General features: G+C 39.9%; 1 protein-coding gene across 1 annotated transcript in view; it reads left to right on the top strand.

Moving 5' to 3' along the window:
* The first annotated feature begins 1,422 nt into the window (after nt 1-1,422).
* The window catches only part of LOC126091999 (malate dehydrogenase, cytoplasmic), a 42,337-nt gene continuing 23,927 nt past the window's right edge, over nt 1,423-19,832 (top strand). The window contains exons 1-3 of the mRNA XM_049907373.1: nt 1,423-1,575; nt 1,828-2,122; nt 18,514-18,893. Coding sequence (XP_049763330.1) covers nt 1,573-1,575; nt 1,828-2,122; nt 18,514-18,893 — 678 coding nt within the window. The 5' untranslated portion in view covers nt 1,423-1,572. The remainder of the gene's footprint in view (nt 1,576-1,827; nt 2,123-18,513; nt 18,894-19,832) is intronic.

Here is a 19,832-nt window from a genome sequence, read left to right as displayed (position 1 = left end):
TTTATTTATTACGGTGACAGGTTTTGACCACTACTGTGGTCATCTTCAGACCAATGAGTAAGAACCTCCTTCTCCTGCTGGAGAATCACTACTTACAATCTTACAATGTAACATTTAGAACTACAAGAACAGCTGTGTGTGTGTGTGTGTGTGTGTGTGTGTGTGTGTGCAAACCAATGACGACATATCCCTGTATCACTCAGTCTTAAAAGATTTTTGAATGAATAAATAAGTACACTTAATACATGTAACCAAAAAAGCGAGTCATATGAACTTCGTAATTGGTGAAACCAAGTATTGCATAAACTGTGGATTATATGCAAAAAAATAACTCCAGAGTGTAATATTGCAGCTGTTAAACTAAAAATTAGTCATTTCAAATGCCTATATCAATTAATACAACAAGAGTCCAGAATCTTGGAAGAGTGGCGTGTCTGCAGATGATATTTACATGGTAGCTGTTGGTTAGTTTGCCAATGCAGACAGATTTTTCGTCTCTGAGTGTTAGTTCTTTCATAAATTTGTTTGTTTCCCCTGATTTATCCATGTGAAAAATCTATTTTCGGATCCAACATTTTGTTTTCGTTTTCGTTGTGTTTAACTCTTGTCACAGCTCTAAGGCCATAACCTTTCACTATAATGTTCGTACCCGCCCGTATGACTTCAGCTGACACCAGACTGAAAGCTGTGCAACTGCATAGAATTTGTGGCGTCCTGTGTGTAAGGTAGCTCACGCTGTCACCAGAGCGAGCCACAAGCTGTGGCGCAAAATTAGATGCGTATGTAAACCATGGAGGTAAGGCCAGAGTGGGTGCCATTTTAAGTAGCCCAAAACATTAGCAGACTACTGTTTACGAGTACTTCTTGTTCATTATTTCTGTTGTGTGTGCAAAATAACTGTCTTAAATACTAAAGTTTATAGAGCTTACATGAATAACATAGTGTCAGGAAGGCAATTTCGAACGTTTTTCTTTTCTTGAATGCGCATTTGCTCTAGTAATACGACACAGAGTGACATCATGGGGAAGTGTCACCGCGGTGAACTGTAGGAGTACGAATGCGGTGAACTCGTGATCTATGTGTGAAACTGATGTTTTGGGCTTGTTAATATGGCGGACATCGGTTTCAACGAGTCGCACGAGAAGTCGGCCACGGCTTCAAGTTTGTGACGTAAAGGTACCTCTCCTCTTTTTTTACGTCCGTGTTGTGAACCCGGTTTTGAAGTTCCGTATGCGATGACCGCTGGCGAGTGTGAATCGCTCTTGAAAAGCTCACGTATACTTTCGTGACGTCTCAATTTGTGACATAATACAGTGACGTAGTTTTACCATGACATATCGAAAATGGTATATTTTTACAATAAGTGTATGGAAAAGTGGAGACGCACACGTTTACTCTTAGCAACAAGTGCTATTTACAAATACGCAAACACTCGGACTACGAATAATGTCTGTGGTAGCCAACTTGTAACATCTATGCATAGTAAAAAAGAAGGAAATCTGACCATCTGTGTGTAATCTTTGTGGGGAGGTTGTTTTATACGTGGTGTTCCAGTGTGTGAAAATTTTTACGATGGTAATATTATTTGTAACATTTGATTGAATGCAGTTGTATCGTTAATAATACATATCAATGTTTACCGTTGTTAATTATGTTGAACTGTTCATTTATTCGTGGTTTCAGCATTGACCTAATGACCTTCATGGCATTAACTTTAAATAAAATGTTATATAGGTTGTAGAATTTCGCTCATTATATCTTAGTCCAGTTAACATTCAATACCTAGTAGCATATGTTGACTGATGGAGGATACTGATTTGTTGATAGGCTGAACCAATTCGTGTGGTTGTTACTGGGGCAGCCGGACAGATCGCATATTCGCTACTGTATCAGATTGGCAGTGGCGAAGTATTCGGCAAGGATCAACCACTTATACTTCATCTTTTGGATATTCCACCCATGATGTCAGTATTAGAAGGTGTCGTCATGGAAATAGCTGATTGCGCTCTTCCTCTCGTGAAGGAGGTAGTACCCACGGCGGATCCAGCTGTCGCATTCAAAGATGTGGAAGCGGCTTTTCTTGTAGGTGCTATGCCACGTAAAGAGGGCATGGAGCGGAAAGGTGGGTGTAACCCGTTTGACACTGCATTTCATGTTGGTTGTGTGTAAGTGAGGCTTCCAAGTGTGCAGCTAGCTATAAACCAATATTAAAGCTTAGCATAATGAATAAGTAGTCGATAGGGTGTTCACAAGATTTCTTTCTTGCGTACGCATTAATTTCTGCTCAGTGATAACGACTGTTGTGGCATTTATTGAAACAATAAATTAATTAAAGCAAAAGCAGATGCTGAACTTAGTGACACACACAATGTACGAAGGGGTGTTTAAAGAGTTGCCAGAGGTGTGAAAATTTTCAGCGTTTACATAGACATCATGTCAGCTGATTGGTTCCATGTTCTATGACTCAACTAGAGTGTACTGTAATTATGATGTAGCCGGCCGAGGTGGCCGACCGGTTCTAGGCACTACAGTCTGGAACCGCGCGACCGCTACGGTCGCAGGTTCGAATGCTGCCTCGGGCATGGATGTGTGTGATGTCCTTAGGTTAGTTAGGTTTAAGTAGTTCTAAGTTCTAGGGGACTGATGACCTTAGAAGTTAAGTCCCATAGTGCTCAGAGCCATTTGTAATTATGATGTGACCAACTGGTTCAGAGAGTAATGTTTTGCTAGCTTTAAGGAAACATGGTGATGATTTATATGAAGGTCTTGCAAATATATTTTTTGCAAATTTGGGTAAAAATTACATTTTGGACCCCTTTTCATTTTTCAGTATGATACTGTCACCCCAACCTAAGTTAGACTCTGGTTGTGCCACAGTTTCATGCCACACCAACAAAGATTTTTGAAGGGGGTAGGGGAGGTGGGGTTGCTCCAATATCACACTTCAGCCCAAATTTGTTCTAGTTAGTTTTATTTGAAAACCATGCAGTTTTTAATGTTGATTTTGAAATTTTTTTAGTAGAAATGTTAGGGTGAAGGCTCTAGTTTTGAACACTACCCCACTTATGGCCACCTTGATGTCAAATGTTAATTTTTAAGCTTCTCTGAATTACCATCCAGTTCTACCATAGATTATTATAAACTTTGTGAAAGGCTCTGTTCATTTGTCTACATAATCATTCTTTTGTCTGTTTTTGTTTGGAGACACCATTTTGTGAAATGATCAGTGTTGCAAAAGCTGGGTTTTGCAGAAGTTATCTTTAAGCAACACATGATCCGTTTTTTGTATTTTACATGTTTAAATAAAATATCAGAAGAAACTTAATCTGTTCATGGGTAAGATAAGACATTATACTTCCATTTCTTTTAAGTTTTATATCGCTCAGCCTAAAAACATGCTATCAAAAGTCTGTGGCCATTAACAGATCCATATCTAGCCCTGGTTCCGTGTTATGGCCATGCATGTAGCCGTAAGTGGAGACATATATGTACCCTGTTTTGGCCACTTCTAAAAACTGATACAAAAACATCAATATTAGTGTTCTGTCCTACATTATACTAGGCTAATTTTATTTAAATATGCTTATTAAAATATTTTTGGTACTTTTATATCAATATATACATCATTGTTAGTATTGTCTTGGCATATCATACTAATTTACCTATGCTTGTAAGATACAAAATATGCAATAGGCACTATTCAAATATGCAACATTCTTTAACTCCATCTTTGTGCATTATTTATAGGAAGAATGAGTCAACCAAAGAATAAGAAGTTTCAGTATTCTCCCAGCAAAGTTAAATATGCTCTAAAGGCTATTGATGAGGGTATGAAGGTTGCTACTGCAAGCAAGTTGTACGAAGTTCCAAGGACAACATTAAGAAACAAAATTTCTGGTGTATCTCCAAAAGAATCTACGGGGCACTGTGGTCCACATTCTGTCTTAGGAGGGGGGGCGGGGGGGGGGGGGGGGGGAAGTGGTGGACTGGGTGTTGGACTGTTCTAGCATGGGATTTCCAGTTACTAAAGAAAATCTCTGTGCTTCTGTGCAAAAACTTATTGAGAGTGCAGATATGGAAAGTTGTAAGGCTACATTTACTAACAATCGACCTGGAAAAAGGTGGTATTATGGATTTCTTAAGAGACACAAGGTTCTGTCACAAAAACATGCAGAATATGTCAATAGGGCTAGAGGTTCTGTTACAGAAGAGAAAATAAGAAACTGGTTTCACGAAGTATCCATCACTTTTATGATATGGATGTGTTAAATGACCCAAATAGAATTTTTAATGTGGATGAAACTCCTTTTTTTCTGGCTCCTAAATGGGAATTAATCATAGGTCCTCGTGGCCATCATGTTTATGATGAGTCATGTAACTCTGACAAAGGTAACGTTACTACATTGTTTGCAGTGAATGCTGCTGGAAAATTTGCTCCTCCCTTAACACTGTTCAAATATGCAAGGATTCCAGCATCATTGGTGAAAGCAGCTCCTCCAAACTGAGGCACTGGAAAAACAGAAAATGGATGGATGACAGCTGAAAGTTTTTTTGAGTATATAACAAATGTATTTGATCCATTCTTGAAAGAAGCTGAAATTCCCCGGCCTGTAGTAATATTTTTAGATGGGCACTGCTCTCATTTGACACTTCATTTGAGCAGATATTGTAGGGAAAATCAGATCATTCTAATTGCTCTCCATCCCAATTCTACACACATCTTGCAACCATTAGATGTAGCTGTCTTTGGACCTATGAAAAAAATGTGGAAGAAGATTGTTCAGAAATGGCATTTTGAAAGTAATGGCACTGAAATTTCAAAATCTGATGTACCTTCTGTTCTGTCACAAATTATTACAGAACCTAAAATGGTGGCAAATATTCGTGCTGATTTCAGGGCAACTGGTCTGTTTCCATTTAATGTGAACAATGTAGATTACAGCAAGATAGTTGTTCATAGTATACCAGCCTCAACCACAGTTCAGACAAATGAGGAACTTCAGAGACGTTTCTCATATATAGAAAAGCAGATTGATCCTGTCCTTCTAGATGAGTTCAGAGCAACCAAGAGAAGGAATCTTGAGTGGGAAGAAAATCAAGAAGCATTATTACTTTTCAAGTTCTGGAGAAAAATAGCTGATGAGGTTGAAATGCATGGTGCTAGTGGTAACACCGATGACATTCTGACAGATAGCATAGTGCCTTCCTCTGAAGATAATCAAACAGAGAATGTTTCACAAAAAAACAGACAGACTTAATCGTTGATCCATTCAAAATGTTGATAATATTGACATATCTTCAACACGCAGCAGCATTTGACAGAATTCAGATATTCCTTCAACACCCACCAACAGTCTTATTCCTGCAGATATATCAACAACCCTCAACAGTATTTCACATAATTGAGGTTCTCCAACATCCAACCATAGTCCATCTTCAGTGCATATCCAAGTGACACCACCAAAATCATTAGCAACAGTTTTTTAAAGTGTCATCACTTGGCCAGAACCCAAACAACAAGGCACAAAGAGGAAGAAAAAACATACACCCACTGTTGTGACTAGTGACAAGTGGGTGGAATATCATGAACTGAAGGAAAAAGAGAAGCAGGAGAAGGAGCAGGCAAAAAGGAAGAGAAAAGCTATGAAGGAGTTAAAGTCCAAAAAGCAGCACTTGGCATTATCTCATGTAAAAAAGGGGAAAACAAGAAACAGACAAGAGTTAAGTGTCCAAGAAACAGACAAGAGTTAAGTGATAGGCCAACAAGTTCTTCTGAGGAAGAAGAATGGATGGACAGTGGAAGCAGTTTAGATGACTACGTAGAAGGAGATGAAGATGAAATACCAGAAAATGTGAAACTATCTTCGAGTGAGAATTTGAAAGTAGGGGACTTTATTTTGGTAAAATTTAGTTTGACAGGAAATAGAACAACAAGACCTGAAATTTTTAAGTGTGTATCTGTAATTTTGAAAGTGCTTTCTGACTCTGAATATGAAATTCAGTGCCTAAAAAGTTCTAATGTTCAGAAAACTTGTTTTGAATACATTGAAAATGATGTTTAAACTATAACGGGTGACGATATTATAGGGAAACTGCCAGATCCAGTCTTGATGCAAGAAGGACGTTCATTAAAAACAAAGTTCCCTGGTTCCATTGATACTCGTGAGAAATAAACTTGTCTGGAAGTTGATTGAAGTAATTACTGGGACAATACTTTGCCTAATGACTCTTTTTTTCTGTTCATTCAGTTTCTGTACCTTTTACCTATTTGATGTATGTTTGTTGTCTGTTGTCTTATATATTTGTATAAAGCACAAATTACTTTCTGGCACATGGACTGACAATTATTTTAGCTATAGTTTTATTATAATATGAAGTGGCCATAAGTGGGGAAACAACTGGCCATAGGTAGGGTTAACATGGCCAAAACTGGGGAAATGCGCCATTTATTTTTCAATATTTTTTTCTGCTTTTGTTATACAACTTAGAATATTTGTTTTTACATGGTTGTAATGTGTAGACTTTGAAGCAATAGATAAGATTTTTTGAAGTAATTTGTATACTTTCTTCCTATACTAAAAATGTGATGTATCTCGAATTGCCCTTAATGTGGCCATAACTGGGGCCTCGACCCTACTCGTCAGAAAGTTTTCAGTCTTTTTACAGATGAGTATTTCACTCTTTTGGTATTTGTTCCTAGTTATCAGGGAAACTGGAGCAAAGATAAAGACACAGGTCTCATACTTAGTTCTCACACATATACTTTTACTCTGGAAGTCACATTAGGGGGTGTGATAAAAATTGCATAATATTGCCTGTAACTAGACCTAGAGTGCCACCTCCGCCTACTCATTGTGTGAATGATATACACGGTAGACAAATACTAGACTTTGTTTGAATCTCGTCCATTGCCTCCCACCCCTCATTTATGTTCAGAGTTATATGTAGGAGAAAGTAATATGTTGCTGGACTCTTCTTGAGAAGTGCACTATTGAAATAGTGACAGTGAGCTTTTCCATAATGCAAAATGCTTGGTGTATAGTGTGTAATACTGAAATTGGATGGGCATCAGAGTTAGTACTCTTCCTTGACTGAAGTTAAGAATAGAAGTGTTGCACAGGGCAAATTTTCTCCCCTGAACTTAAATTTGCAGTCAACCAGTTTTGAGACGCCAATAGGAAGATACTTCCGGGCAGATTAAAACTGTGTGCCGGACCGAGACTCGAACTCGGGACCATTGCCTTTCACGGGCAAGTGCTCTACCAACTGAGCTACCCATCATGACTCACGGCCCGTCCTCACAGCTTTAATTCCGCCAGTACCTCGTCTCCTACCTTTCAAACTTCACAGAAGCTCTCCTGCAAACCTTGCAGAACTAGCACTCATGGAAGAAAGGATATTGTGGAGACATGGCTTAGCCACAGCCTGGGGGATGTTTCTGGAATGAAATTTTCACTCTACAACGTAGTGTGCGCTGATATGAAACTTCCCAAGTTCGAGTCTTGGTCCGGCACACAGTTTTAATCTGCCAGGAAGTTTCATATCAGCGCACACTCCGCTGTAGAGTGAAAATTTCATTCTAGAAACAGGAAGATAGTTTTTGGTAACGAAAGAGATGCAAGAAAAGGTCTTTCAAGTTGTGAAACTGAAATTTTTTGATATTATTTAGAGTCTGTTGTGTGCTCTCTGCCATTTCTTGGACTGTAATGTAGACCAAGATTATGGTTACATTGGGCCACAATAGTGTAATAGTCAACATCATGCACCAGTTGCTGCAATTTAAATTACACTATTGTGGCCCAATGTAACCATAATCTTGGTCTACATTACATAGGCCAAGAAATGGCAGAAAGCACACAACAGACTCATAAATGACCCATCCTGATGTTGTGGCTGTATAGGAAAGTGAGTAAAGTTACAGCCAACCATCTTTTATGTTACTGTCGCGTCTACGTCTAAATACGTACTTCGTAAACCAGCATATGATGTGTGGCAGAGGGTAGCTTGTACAGTTTCTAGTCATTTCCTTTGTTCTTCCACTTGCAGATAGTGAGGGATAAATGACTGTATATACCTGCATACGAGCTCTAATTTCTCTTACCTTCACGGTCGTTACGCGAAATGTTTGTTGGCAGCAGTGGAATTGTTCTTCGGTCAGTTTCTCGCTCTTCCGGCTATTTACTCCGGTTCCCCAACTCATTGGCTCCTACATTGGTTGCTTCCGCCGTCGCGGGCAGCTGGCATCTGGGCCATCTGCACAAGACACTTCTGTGTCGTGCTATCCACGTGGGCGCTGTGATCACTGGTCCTACACGTGAGTTGTATTGCTTATTTATTTACAGTGTTATTCAGTTCATTTTTGTCTGGAACCTTCCCCAAAGTTAGCATTTTTGTTCCAGTCCCATGTGTTTGATGTGGGTGTGATCCCCAATGACTGAATGGCATGACCGTCACACACATTTTCATAATTGTGTGAGTACACCACTTTCCACAACTTTAGCTTTCTTTTTAGTCTGTCTACCCCATAGTATTTTGACATTAGCAGCCCCTGCCCTTGTTCTCAGTGGGTGGCACCTGAAGATGAAACTTCGAACTTCAAAAGTGGTTGTGGAATAAATTTACAAAACTTGCATCACCTGAAATGGAATGTTATTGTATAAATATGTTTCTCAGTTGTGGGTTTTTGCCTGATCAAATATTTTCTACCTCAAAAATATTTTGTACCTACTAAGATCACCTTGTGCTGTATTTGTCTCCCTGCGATAGGATAGAGAAAATTCTACCAATTAGTAGACCTGAATGAACAACTATCGATGCCTTCCTTTTACTGGGTTGCTGCCCACAACTGACGGTGAGGCAGCTTTAACAAACCATCAGATTGACAAATAATCTTGAAGCCCATACTCTGTTTACTTAACATTGAAACCTCCCCACCCCCTCGTCCCATACATACCTCAGTGTAGCTATGGGAAAACACTGCTATAGGCCTTGAAATGCAAGTTCTCATCTTCGATCCAGTGAAAGTACTGCAAGAGGCGACTGTTGGGAGGGAGGGAGTAGAGATGATTGTGTGTCAGGAGCCACTTGACCAGTTCACTCCTTCCCAGTTTTCCTCTGGATGATGGTCTCCTGTTGCCATCTGTAGGTGCAGTGAAAGATGATTCAGAATTATTTATTTCCATAAGTTACAATCAGTGGCTAGATTCGCTGTTGACACTGGCTGTCGATGCCTGTCGAGGTTCCTCATCGTACGTGGCATTCAATCTGCTCAAGGTAACTGATGCTGCACTCACTTTTCCTGGCCAGCTACTGCTACGCTGGTTGGCTGCATGTGGTAGCAGCAGCGCTGGCTGTATTGTGATCCCGCGGCACGTGTGTTGGACTTACACACAGCGGTTTGGGAGGTGCTCGGTTCCCTCTCACTCAATGCCATTCACTATCATCTGTTGAGCCACAATGATGGTTGCCATGTAGTATGACAGTCTTGGCCTGCTGTTCAGGTAGACCCTGCTTAGTCCGCCGAAATATCAGGCATGCTGGTGTACTGGATACGATGGGGAGGACCCCTGATTCCACCCATCTGCGACAGTGGCAGGCTGTGGTATTGAACTCTGTGGCAGATGATTATGGTTATGTGGCCATCTCTCCCAGTGGTGGCTGCCATTACTCAGTATTGTGCAGGAAACCTATAACAGACTTGTGCCAGACATCAGTTTACCGCAATCAGGGGATCTAGTGTAAGTGTTATATATGCCATCGGTCCGCCTGACCAACTGTCTTAGAAGCTAAAATGCTGTGGAGTTTATGGAGCAAAGTAAAGGCTAATATTTACCTGACATCACTTGTCATGACTGCATAGGTCTTGCTATTATGAAGGTGTCAGCAGTTCTCGTGCTTACTTATTGAGTTTGTTGTAGTTAAGGACTGGTTCGTAAATGCTCTTGGCCTGCCTTGTTGCATTAGCAATTGCGTTTCTTTCATGCTGTAACAAAGGTGTCCTGATCCTGGCCCGATGCTGTGCTGTACTACATTTCTGATGTCTGCTGTCTCTCACCACAAGCACTGCTGTTGTTTTCCCAGACCCACTCTCAGTGGTGAAACATTATTCTTCCTGCCTGCCTCAGGGCAGCTTTGCCTGGGCTTCAAAGATTTCATCTGTTTGTTGCCTTGTATAAAGTTAGCATGCAACAGTACGTAATGAGCTTTGTGACGCTTCACCTCCCAACAAGCATTCTGTTGCTTCCAAGTCGCCAACAAACAGAACGCTTACTGAAATTTCACAGAAAGAGCCAGTTTTCAGCTCGAAATTATCATTTGTAACTTCTGAATAAAACAATGTTGATTATTGAAGGGATACAGCTGATACTCTGTTTAATTTCCTAATCCTTAAATCTTTCTATCAAAAGATCAATGCTGTTGTGCATCAAAGAAATTGTTGCAGCCATTTGAGAGAGGACAGACCAGTGATACCTCACTGCTATACATTTCACTGAAGCATCTGTGTTTAACAAGTGTAACCTCACCTTCAGAATAAGTAAATGTCACACAAAAGGTGCCAGACTATATTTTGAGACTCAGAAGCTAATAGCATACAATGTAATTGTATGTGAAGGAACACCGCAGCTTTAGCTTTGTATCATGACACAGCACCGGGACTTCACAAAATCTTCAACCAAATGCACCAGCACATGAGCAAGAATAATGATAGATATATTCTCAAAACATTTAACCATATTTGGTGTGAAGGTATATTCTGCCAGCAGCAGGAAAGTACTATTATATTCATTTTAAAATGATGGGGTAATGAGTCTTCTGAATAAATTATGTAAAGTAAATAAGTGGATATTCAGTGGATTGTTGGTCCCTTGAATTGATAGTCAACGATAGTCACCATTGTTTCTGGCATACTTGTTCATTGTTTGCCATTTAGTATATTAAGTCAGTAATTCTAGGGGCTTTGTCCACTCTCAACACCTAGTTGCCATATTTTTTCTATCTAGAAAAGCTGTATGACACTACTTGGCACCATGGCACCACCACATGCTGTCTGCCATATAAGGCTGCCTAACGAGCATCAACCAAAAACTTTTCTCTCTATTTCACAACCCAATGAGCACAATCTTTAATAACTTAAAGGTACAACAGAACAGGGTGCCTCATGTATCTGAACAGATGTTTAGATCAACAATAGCTTCACAGCAGATGAATCATAAGCACTGACAGTGAAACAAGACTTACTTCATTTGCAGCAGCTAGAAATATGGTGGTGGGTTCAACAATGTTCCCACATAAAGACATACCCGAAGGAACATGTACACCAGCAGATGAAAACTTAATAAATGAAATTGCCATGTGCTGGCAGATGCATGACACAAATCAGCTTTATTGGATGTGAGGAGCCATGAAGGTCTAAATATAGATTTTGATCACTTTTTGTTCTGGGCATGAGTGAGGGCTGGGATCTCCAGTGCAGTGCAGGGAACATGACCCACTGTGCCTAAATTAGATAACAGTACCAGGGGGGAATAACGAGAATATTCATATGTAATAACATTGAATATCAGCTGGAAATAGATGCAGCAGAGACTTCAGCAAGTGGAACGCTAGGAAGGGAAGTAAGACATAAAAGATCTCTGTGGATTGATTCTGAATGTGAAATAGTGATGGAGAAAAGAACGAGGCATATAAGAGGACACTACAATCACGGTGTACAAGGATGGTGGAAGATTATAAAGGAGGAGAATTGAAAAGAGGGCCCATCAAAGAAGAAAGGGAGAATGGATGAAAACAAAAATCGAAGAAATGGATCTTCTGAGGAGTAAGTATGAGGCAAGAAAATTTTACAGATAAGTAAATGCAGCAAGGAAATCCTTTAGTGGTAAAACAAGCCATATAAAAATGAAATAGGAAAAATTTTAAGGGAGGGTAAAGAGATGTGTGAAAGATAATGCAGACACTTTGACAAATTTCTCAGACAGCATAGATCCACCAAACTTGCTGAGAAGAAACTGAAAAACAAGACAGCAGCAACAGACCACATTCCAGCGGAGATACTTAAGCAAGGAGGTAGCAAATTCGAATGGATCTTAAAGATAACTGTTTTAGTATAAGAAGAGGAGAAAATGCCCCAGCAATGAAAAGAAGGAATAATGTGCTCCATATACAAAAAGGGGTATCTTTTAGAACGTGGGAACTGTGGAGGGATCATATTACTTAAATTGGGGTATGAAGTATTCTCCAATGTAAAATTTGACCATCTCCTCCAATAATTCGGAGCAATCAGGGGATATCAAACTGGATTTCTCCCAGGAAAGTCAATTGTAGATCAGATCTATACTCAAAGGCAAATCCTAGAGAATGCAATAGAATTCTACATTGGTACAAATCCTCTCTTTATAGACTGTAAAAGCGGCACATGACTTATAGAGGACAATTATTTTGTGCCTTGGCCGAGTTAGGAATCCCTAGTAAACTGGTAAGACTAGTGAGAATGACAGCGAGTGATACATGGAAAAAGCATAAGAACTGGAAGAACCATATCTGATACATTAAACACTGAAGATAGGGTACTTTTCTCAAATGACATCCTGAAAGCCATGGGTCAAGGAGTCGGGTAGATGCAGTGTTTTTCAATTTCTAAAAATCATTTGACTTGGTACCACACCTATGCATATTATCAAAAGTATGATCATATGGGGTATGTGACTGGATTGAGGATTTCTTGGTAGGGGGGATGCATCACGTTATCTTGGATGGAGAGTCACTGCCAGATGTAGAAGTAACTTTGGATGTACCCCAGGGAAGTGTGTTGGACCCCATGCTTTTCATGTTGTATTTTATTGATCTTGCAGACAATATTAATAATAACCTCAGACTTTTCACAGATTATGCAGTTATCTATATAGAAGCACTGTCTGAATGAAGCTGTACAAATATTCAGTCAGACCTTTGTAAAATTTAAAAGTGGTGCAGTGATAGGCAGCTTGCTTTAAATGTTCAAAAATGTAAACTTGGGCACTTCACAAAAATGAAAAAGCATAATATACTATGAATATAATGGTAGTGAGTCACAGTTGGAATCTGTAAACTTGCACAGATTCTTGGGTGTAACACTTAGTAGCGACATGAAGTGGTATGATCACACAGGGTCAGTCAGGGTTAAAGCAGGTAGCAGACTTCAGTTTATTGGTAGAATGCTAGGGAAATACAACCAGTCTACAAAATAATTAGCTTACAAATCACTCATTGGACCCGTCCTGAAAATTGCTGAAGTTTTTGGGACCTGAACCAAATAGCAGTAGCAGGGAACATGGAACGTACATATAGGATGGCATGAATGGTCACAGGTTTGTTTGAACCCTGAGAGAGTATGACTGTGATGTTGAAAGAACTGAGCTGGCAGTCTCTTGAAGACAGACTTAAAATATCTCAAGAAAGTTTACTAACGAAGTTTCAATAACCAGCTTTAAATGACTCTAGGTATACACTACAACCCCCTACATTTCACTCCCATTGTGATTGTGATGACAAGATTAAATTAATTACAAAACACACAATATTTAAACAATCATTTTTCCTGTACTCCATATGTGAATGGAATGGGAAAGAGCCCCAGTAACTGGTACAATGGGATGTACCCTCTACTAAGCATGTGATAGTGGTTCAGCGTACAGATGTAGATGTAGCTGAGGAAATCCTGTGAGACTAGTAAACACTTCCGTTGATGGCATGTGATTTAGTTGCAATGCTTGTTTTCAGATGTTAGATGTGAGATAAGAGAACCACTTGTATGAACATCAAGAGCTCAGATGGAAACCCAGTTCTAAGCAAAGAAGGGAAAGCAGAAAGGTGGAAGGAGTATATAGAGGGTCTATACAAGGGCGATGTACTTGAGGACAATATAATGGAAATGGAAGGGATGTAGATGAAGATGAAATGGGAGATACGATACTGCGTGAAGAGTTTGACAGAGCACTGAAAGACCTAAGTCGAAACAAGGCCCCCGGAGTAGACAACATTCCATTGGAACTACTGACTGCCTTGGGAGAGCCAGTCCTGACAAAACTCTACCATCTGGTGAGCAAGATGTATGAAACAGGCGAAATACTCTCAGACTTCAAGAAGAATATAATAATTCCTATCCCAAAGAAAGCAGGTGTTGACAGATGTGAAAATTACCGAACAATCAGTTTAATAAGTCACAGCTGCAAAATACTAACACAAATTCTTTACAGACGAATGGAAAAACTAGTAGAAGCTGACCTCGGGGGAAGATCAGTTTGGATTCTGTAGAAACACTGGAACACGTGAGGCAGTACTGACCCTACGACTTATCTTAGAAGAAAGATTAAGGAAAGGCAAACCTACGTATCTAGCATTTGTAGACTTAGAGAAAGCTTTTGACAATGTTGACTGGAATACTCTCTTTCAAATTCTAAAGGTGGCAGGGGTAAAATACAGGGAGTGAAAGGCTATTTACAATTTGTACAAAAACCAGATGGCAGTTATAAGAGTCGAGGGACATGAAAGGGAAGCAGTGGTTGGGAAGGGAGTAAGACAGGGTTGTAGCCTCTCTCCGATGTTATTCAATCTGTATATTGAGCAAGCAGTAAAGGAAACAAAAGAAAAATTCAGAGTAGGTATTAAAATCCATGGAGAAGAAATAAAAACTTTCAGGTTCGCCGATGACATTGTAATTCTGTCAGAGACAGCAAAGGACTTGGAAGAGCAGTTGAATGGAATGGATAGTGTCTTGAAAGGAGGATATAAGATGAACATCTACAAAAGCAAAATGAGGATAATGGAATGTAGTCGAATTAAGTCGGGTGATGCTGAGGGAATTACACTCCTGGAAATTGAAATAAGAACACCGTGAATTCATTGTCCCAAGAAATTTGTTAACATCGAGTATAGATTTAAGTGTCAGGAAGTCATTTCTGAAAGTATTTGTATGGAGTGTAGCCATGTATGGAAGTGAAACATGGACGATAAATAGTTTGGACAAGAAGAGAATAGAAGCTTTCGAAATGTGGTGCTACAGAAGAATGCTGAAGATTAGATGGGTAGATCACATAACTGATGAGGAAGTATTGTATAGGATTGGAGAGAAGAGAAGTTTGTGGCACAACTTGACCAGAAGAAGGGATCAGTTGGTAGGACATGTTGTGAGGCATCAAGGGATCACCAGCATTTGTCGCCGTTCTAAACAAACGGTGTATAAAACCATCGAGAACATAGAGTTCGCGACAACAGCTGGGGGTAAGAAGAACCGCATATCAGTCAAGAGTGTTGCTGCTACTGCACTTGTCGACGGACCTTGTGTTTTCTGTGGATGTAGACTTAATTTTAGTATTGACATTAATGATACATTTTCACATGGTAATGGTTGGCTCACTGTTGCCATTGTACGTGGAGGTACAGGTGTACCTAGTGTTCCTGGACTTGAAAGTTTTGTTGATAGAGACATTATTGCTTATCGTACCTACCATGTGGCTGAACTTGCAAATAAAGACTTTGATAAATCAGCCTATACTTCACCATCTGCACTGTCTTTGTATACTCGTAATAAGAGAAAAATATCTATAAATGAGTCTGTGTTCATTTGGGTATTGGAGGGCAGCGTGGAGGGTAAAAAGCGTAGAGGGAGACCAAGAGATGAATACACTAAGCAGATTCAGAAGGATGCAGGCTGCAGGAGGTACTGGGAGATGAAGAAGCTTGCACAGGATAGAGTAGCATGGAGAGCTGCATCAAACCAGTCTCAGGACTGAAGACCACAACAACAACAACAACAACAACAACAACAGCAACAGATGGGATTATGAGGAAAGTGTCTGTCATTACAGGATATCATACTTAACATTTCCTCATGTTGCATACACCATGTATCTCTGAATCCGAGATGACTTCAAATGCACAATGGTCCCCCATTGTTCAATTAAAGACTGCAGAAAAGCACACATTCTAAGTTTATTTTGAAAACTTATGAATGGTTCTAGAATGAAATTTTCACTCTACAGCGGAGTGGGTGCTGGTATGAAACTTCCTGGCAGATTAAAACTGTGTGCCGGACCGAGACTCGAACCCAGGACCTATTGCCTTTCGCGGGCAAGTGTTCTACCGACTGAGCTACCCAAGCACGACTCACGCCCCATCCTCACAGCTTTAATTCCGCCAGTACCTTGCCTGCGAAAGGCAAAGGTCCCGAGTTAGAGTATCGGTCCGGCACAGAGTTTTAATCTGCCAGGAAGTTTCTTATGAATGGTTATCTTATTACTGGTAACTGAGGGAAACGATAAAAGTGCTGGTACACACACAAAAAAAATCAGGTAAAGACCTCCCTTAGTCAGATACAGATTTCCACTGTCATGGTTATCGTATATTTCTTTCCATAGTAGGTCATCTTCATGCCCATCTAATGCATTTGTTGCCTAGCACAGCACATCTTTGTCATTCAGTTGATGCATGGGGTGTGGATGTCCAAGCAATCTGGATCCATTCTGCAATTAGAGTTGCTGAAACTTCATAAACTTTCCGGTAGGGGTCAGGGTTTGACCTCCTTGAAGCAACTAGTTGCTGTACAGCTGCTTCAGATAGTATTAAAATGGCTTATTCACCACCACATCTAAAACTTGTTGTGAAGTCATGCCTCCTGGAATGACAAGATCTGCATTTAATTTTGGGATTTCTGCCTTCACTGTTGGTGTCAGATGCCCTGAAAGCATCAAGGATCAGCATCTCCCAATTCTTTAGAAGAGCACCTGGCCTCCTGCTCCAGACTGTACAATTTATAACCAATTCATTGGTCATCCCTCCTTTTCCTTGGCAACACATCTTTGTTCCATCGGCAAGCACACATATCATTCTGTTTCACAACTCCTCAATGCTCGTAGTGTGAACCAATACACTTTTGGTGCCTTTCCCTTCAACTGTTGTCCTGGATGGCATGTCGAAATAAACAGGAGCCTTGTCAGCATTTATGATTTGCCCTAAGAAATAAGCATGCTACTTTCTCAGTCTTCTAATGTGTCTCTGATACTCGACCAACTTCCCCACATAGAATGCTGGAAGATGCTGAGCAAGGGCTGTTGGACATTGTAGCAGACATCCATTATGTCGCATCATCCTTGTGCACCTCCAAGAGCTGGATTTAAATTGGACCCTGCATTCCTGTGCAAAATAACATGCTTTATTTTGTATGACATCGCAGGAAACTGTCGTTTCTTCTTTACATTTCTCACACAGAAATGCCACCACTTCTATTTCATTATTTATGAAATGTCCTCTCTCTTGGCGCTTAAAGCTTTCTTGGTAGACTTCACATTTCTTAGATGTATTTTGTCCTCTTGCCACCTCCAAACATTGGCTTCTGTGACTCGATATTTCCTCATAGCCACACAGTTGTCTGTTGCTTCTGCGTACCGAACAACTGTGATTTTGAAATTCGTCATTCAGCTGAAACATTTCATGATCCATTACGCACTTTACTGTACAGTTTAGATGTAGGATCCCAAAGTCAAACAACTGATAAAAATATTACAACAGCAAACACTTCCTGCTATTGTACAACAATGCTCAAAGTGCATGTGTAAGTATATGTTCAGGGTTAAAACGGTAAGCATGGCAGCGATAAGAATTACAGCTTAATGAAAGCTCGAGGTTCTATTTGGTAAAGAAAAGAAACTCCACATTTTATGTCATAAATGCAGGATGACCCCCTACTTCTGGACATGAAATTTTGTGAAAAAAAATCTCGGCTTGGATTTAGAGATATATACTGTAGTCTTAAATTTGTGATAGTGTAGATTGCTGTTAGTAAACCCTGAGTTCTATAAAAAATCAAACTCTCATGTACAAAGATTCTATCTTCTGATTACTTTACAAACAAGTTATTGTGTTGCATATTTCATGTAAAACATGTAAGTGAGAAAAAGTTGAAAAAAAGGTGTGAAATTATGCTTAAAATTTGTTGGAACTCGTGAAGTGCTCTCATTGTCAAATACTTGAGAATGAAGTCCAGATATTAACATGCCGTTTGTTATGCTGCCTCAGAACACACTGTTTCCAACTGTAAAACTTGTCTTATTGCATTCAACTTTTAACATCGGATTATACCTCTTAATGAATAGATTATTACAGCAGTTTAAATTTTTAAATTTGGTCAGTACTTTCAAGAGATATTGAAAATCAAATTTTTATTGCCCTTGAAAGCCATTACATAGGTTGCAACTAGTACCAGGTTCCAGGATAGTCACTTAGTAATAAAGCTTGGTGTCAAGATGATATAACTCCTGAATTTACTTTATGTTTAACGCTTTACCCTATCAATAGTTAGTAATAAGACAATGTGATCCAGTGAACGAAGGAATTCTCCTAACTTAAAATTTAAGTGTGATCATCTCCTAAAACAGTTTTAATAAGTGTTCCAAGGCTTTATATTATGGAAGTGTAAAGACTGAAATTTCCTTAGAAATGTGATACCTGCACAGACTTAGTGTTAATTGTTTTTTACAGATCTACTGTCTGCAAATGTGCGTATCTTCAAAGTACAGGGTGAAGCACTCGACAAATATGCCAAAAAATCAGTTAAGGTGCTTGTGGTCGGTAATCCAGCTAACACTAACGCGTTAATCTGCTCAAAATATGCTCCAAGTATCCCACGCCAGAATTTCTCAGCTATGACAAGATTAGATCAAAACCGTGCAAAAGCCCAGATTGCAGCACGCCTTGGGATTGGTGTATCAGCTGTTCGCAATGTTATTATTTGGGGAAATCATTCATCCACACAGTTTCCTGATGCACGTAATGCCACAGCTGACATTGGAAAAGGTGCACCTGTGCCTGTCTATGAAGCTGTTAAAGATGATGCTTGGCTGCAAGGAGACTTTGTGACGGTAAGATTTTATTTTTGACAGTTAGAGCTTGCTATTATTTCTAGCTTTATACACAGCAACAGCCTGCTGCACAGGATTGAAAGAGTTTAGATTTTCATTTACCATCCAGAATATGAAAGCTGTAAGTAGTTTGTGGTTTAAGGTATTTTTCAGTTAGTTTTGATTTTGTTAAAGACCCCCTTGAGCATATCCAGTATACAGTGAGATAAGTCTACATCTACATCCATACTCCGCAAGCCATCTGACGGTGTGTGGCGGAGGGTACCTTGAGTACCTCTATCGGTTCTCCCTTCTATTCCAGTCTCGTATTGTTCATGGAAAGGAGGATTGTCAGTATGCCTCTGTGTGGGCTCTAAGCTCTCTGATTTTATCCTCATGGTCTCTTCGCAAGATATACGTAGGAGGGAGCAATATAGTGCTTGACTCCTCGGTGAAGGTATGTTCTCGAAACTTCAACAAAAGCCCGTACCGAGCTACTGAGCGTCTCTCCTGCAGAGTCTTCCACTGGAGTTTATCTAACATCTCCGTAACGCTTTCGTGATTACTGAATGATCCTGTAACGAAGCGCGCTGCTCTCCGTTGGATCTTCTCTATCTCTTCTATCAACCCTATCTGGTACGTATCCCACACTGCTGAGCAGCATTCAAGCCGTGGGCGAACAAGCGTACTGTAGCCTACTTCCTTTGTTTTTGGATTGCATTTCCTTAGGATTCTTCCAATGAATCTGTCTGCCATCTGCTTTACCGACGATCAACTTTATATGATCATTCCATTTTAAATCACTCCTAATGCTTCTCCCAGATAATTTATGGAATTAACTGCTTCCAGTTGCTGACCTGCTATATTGTAGCTAAATGATAAGGGATCTTTCTTTCTATGTATTTGCAGCACATTACACTTGGCTGCATTGAGATTCAATTGCCATTCCCTGCACCATGC

Source organism: Schistocerca cancellata, chromosome 7 (assembly GCF_023864275.1).
Source record: "Schistocerca cancellata isolate TAMUIC-IGC-003103 chromosome 7, iqSchCanc2.1, whole genome shotgun sequence".
Taxonomy (NCBI): domain Eukaryota; kingdom Metazoa; phylum Arthropoda; class Insecta; order Orthoptera; family Acrididae; genus Schistocerca; species Schistocerca cancellata.
The sequence above is the reverse complement of the archived record's forward strand: the minus strand, read 5'-3'. Positions and strand labels throughout refer to the sequence as shown.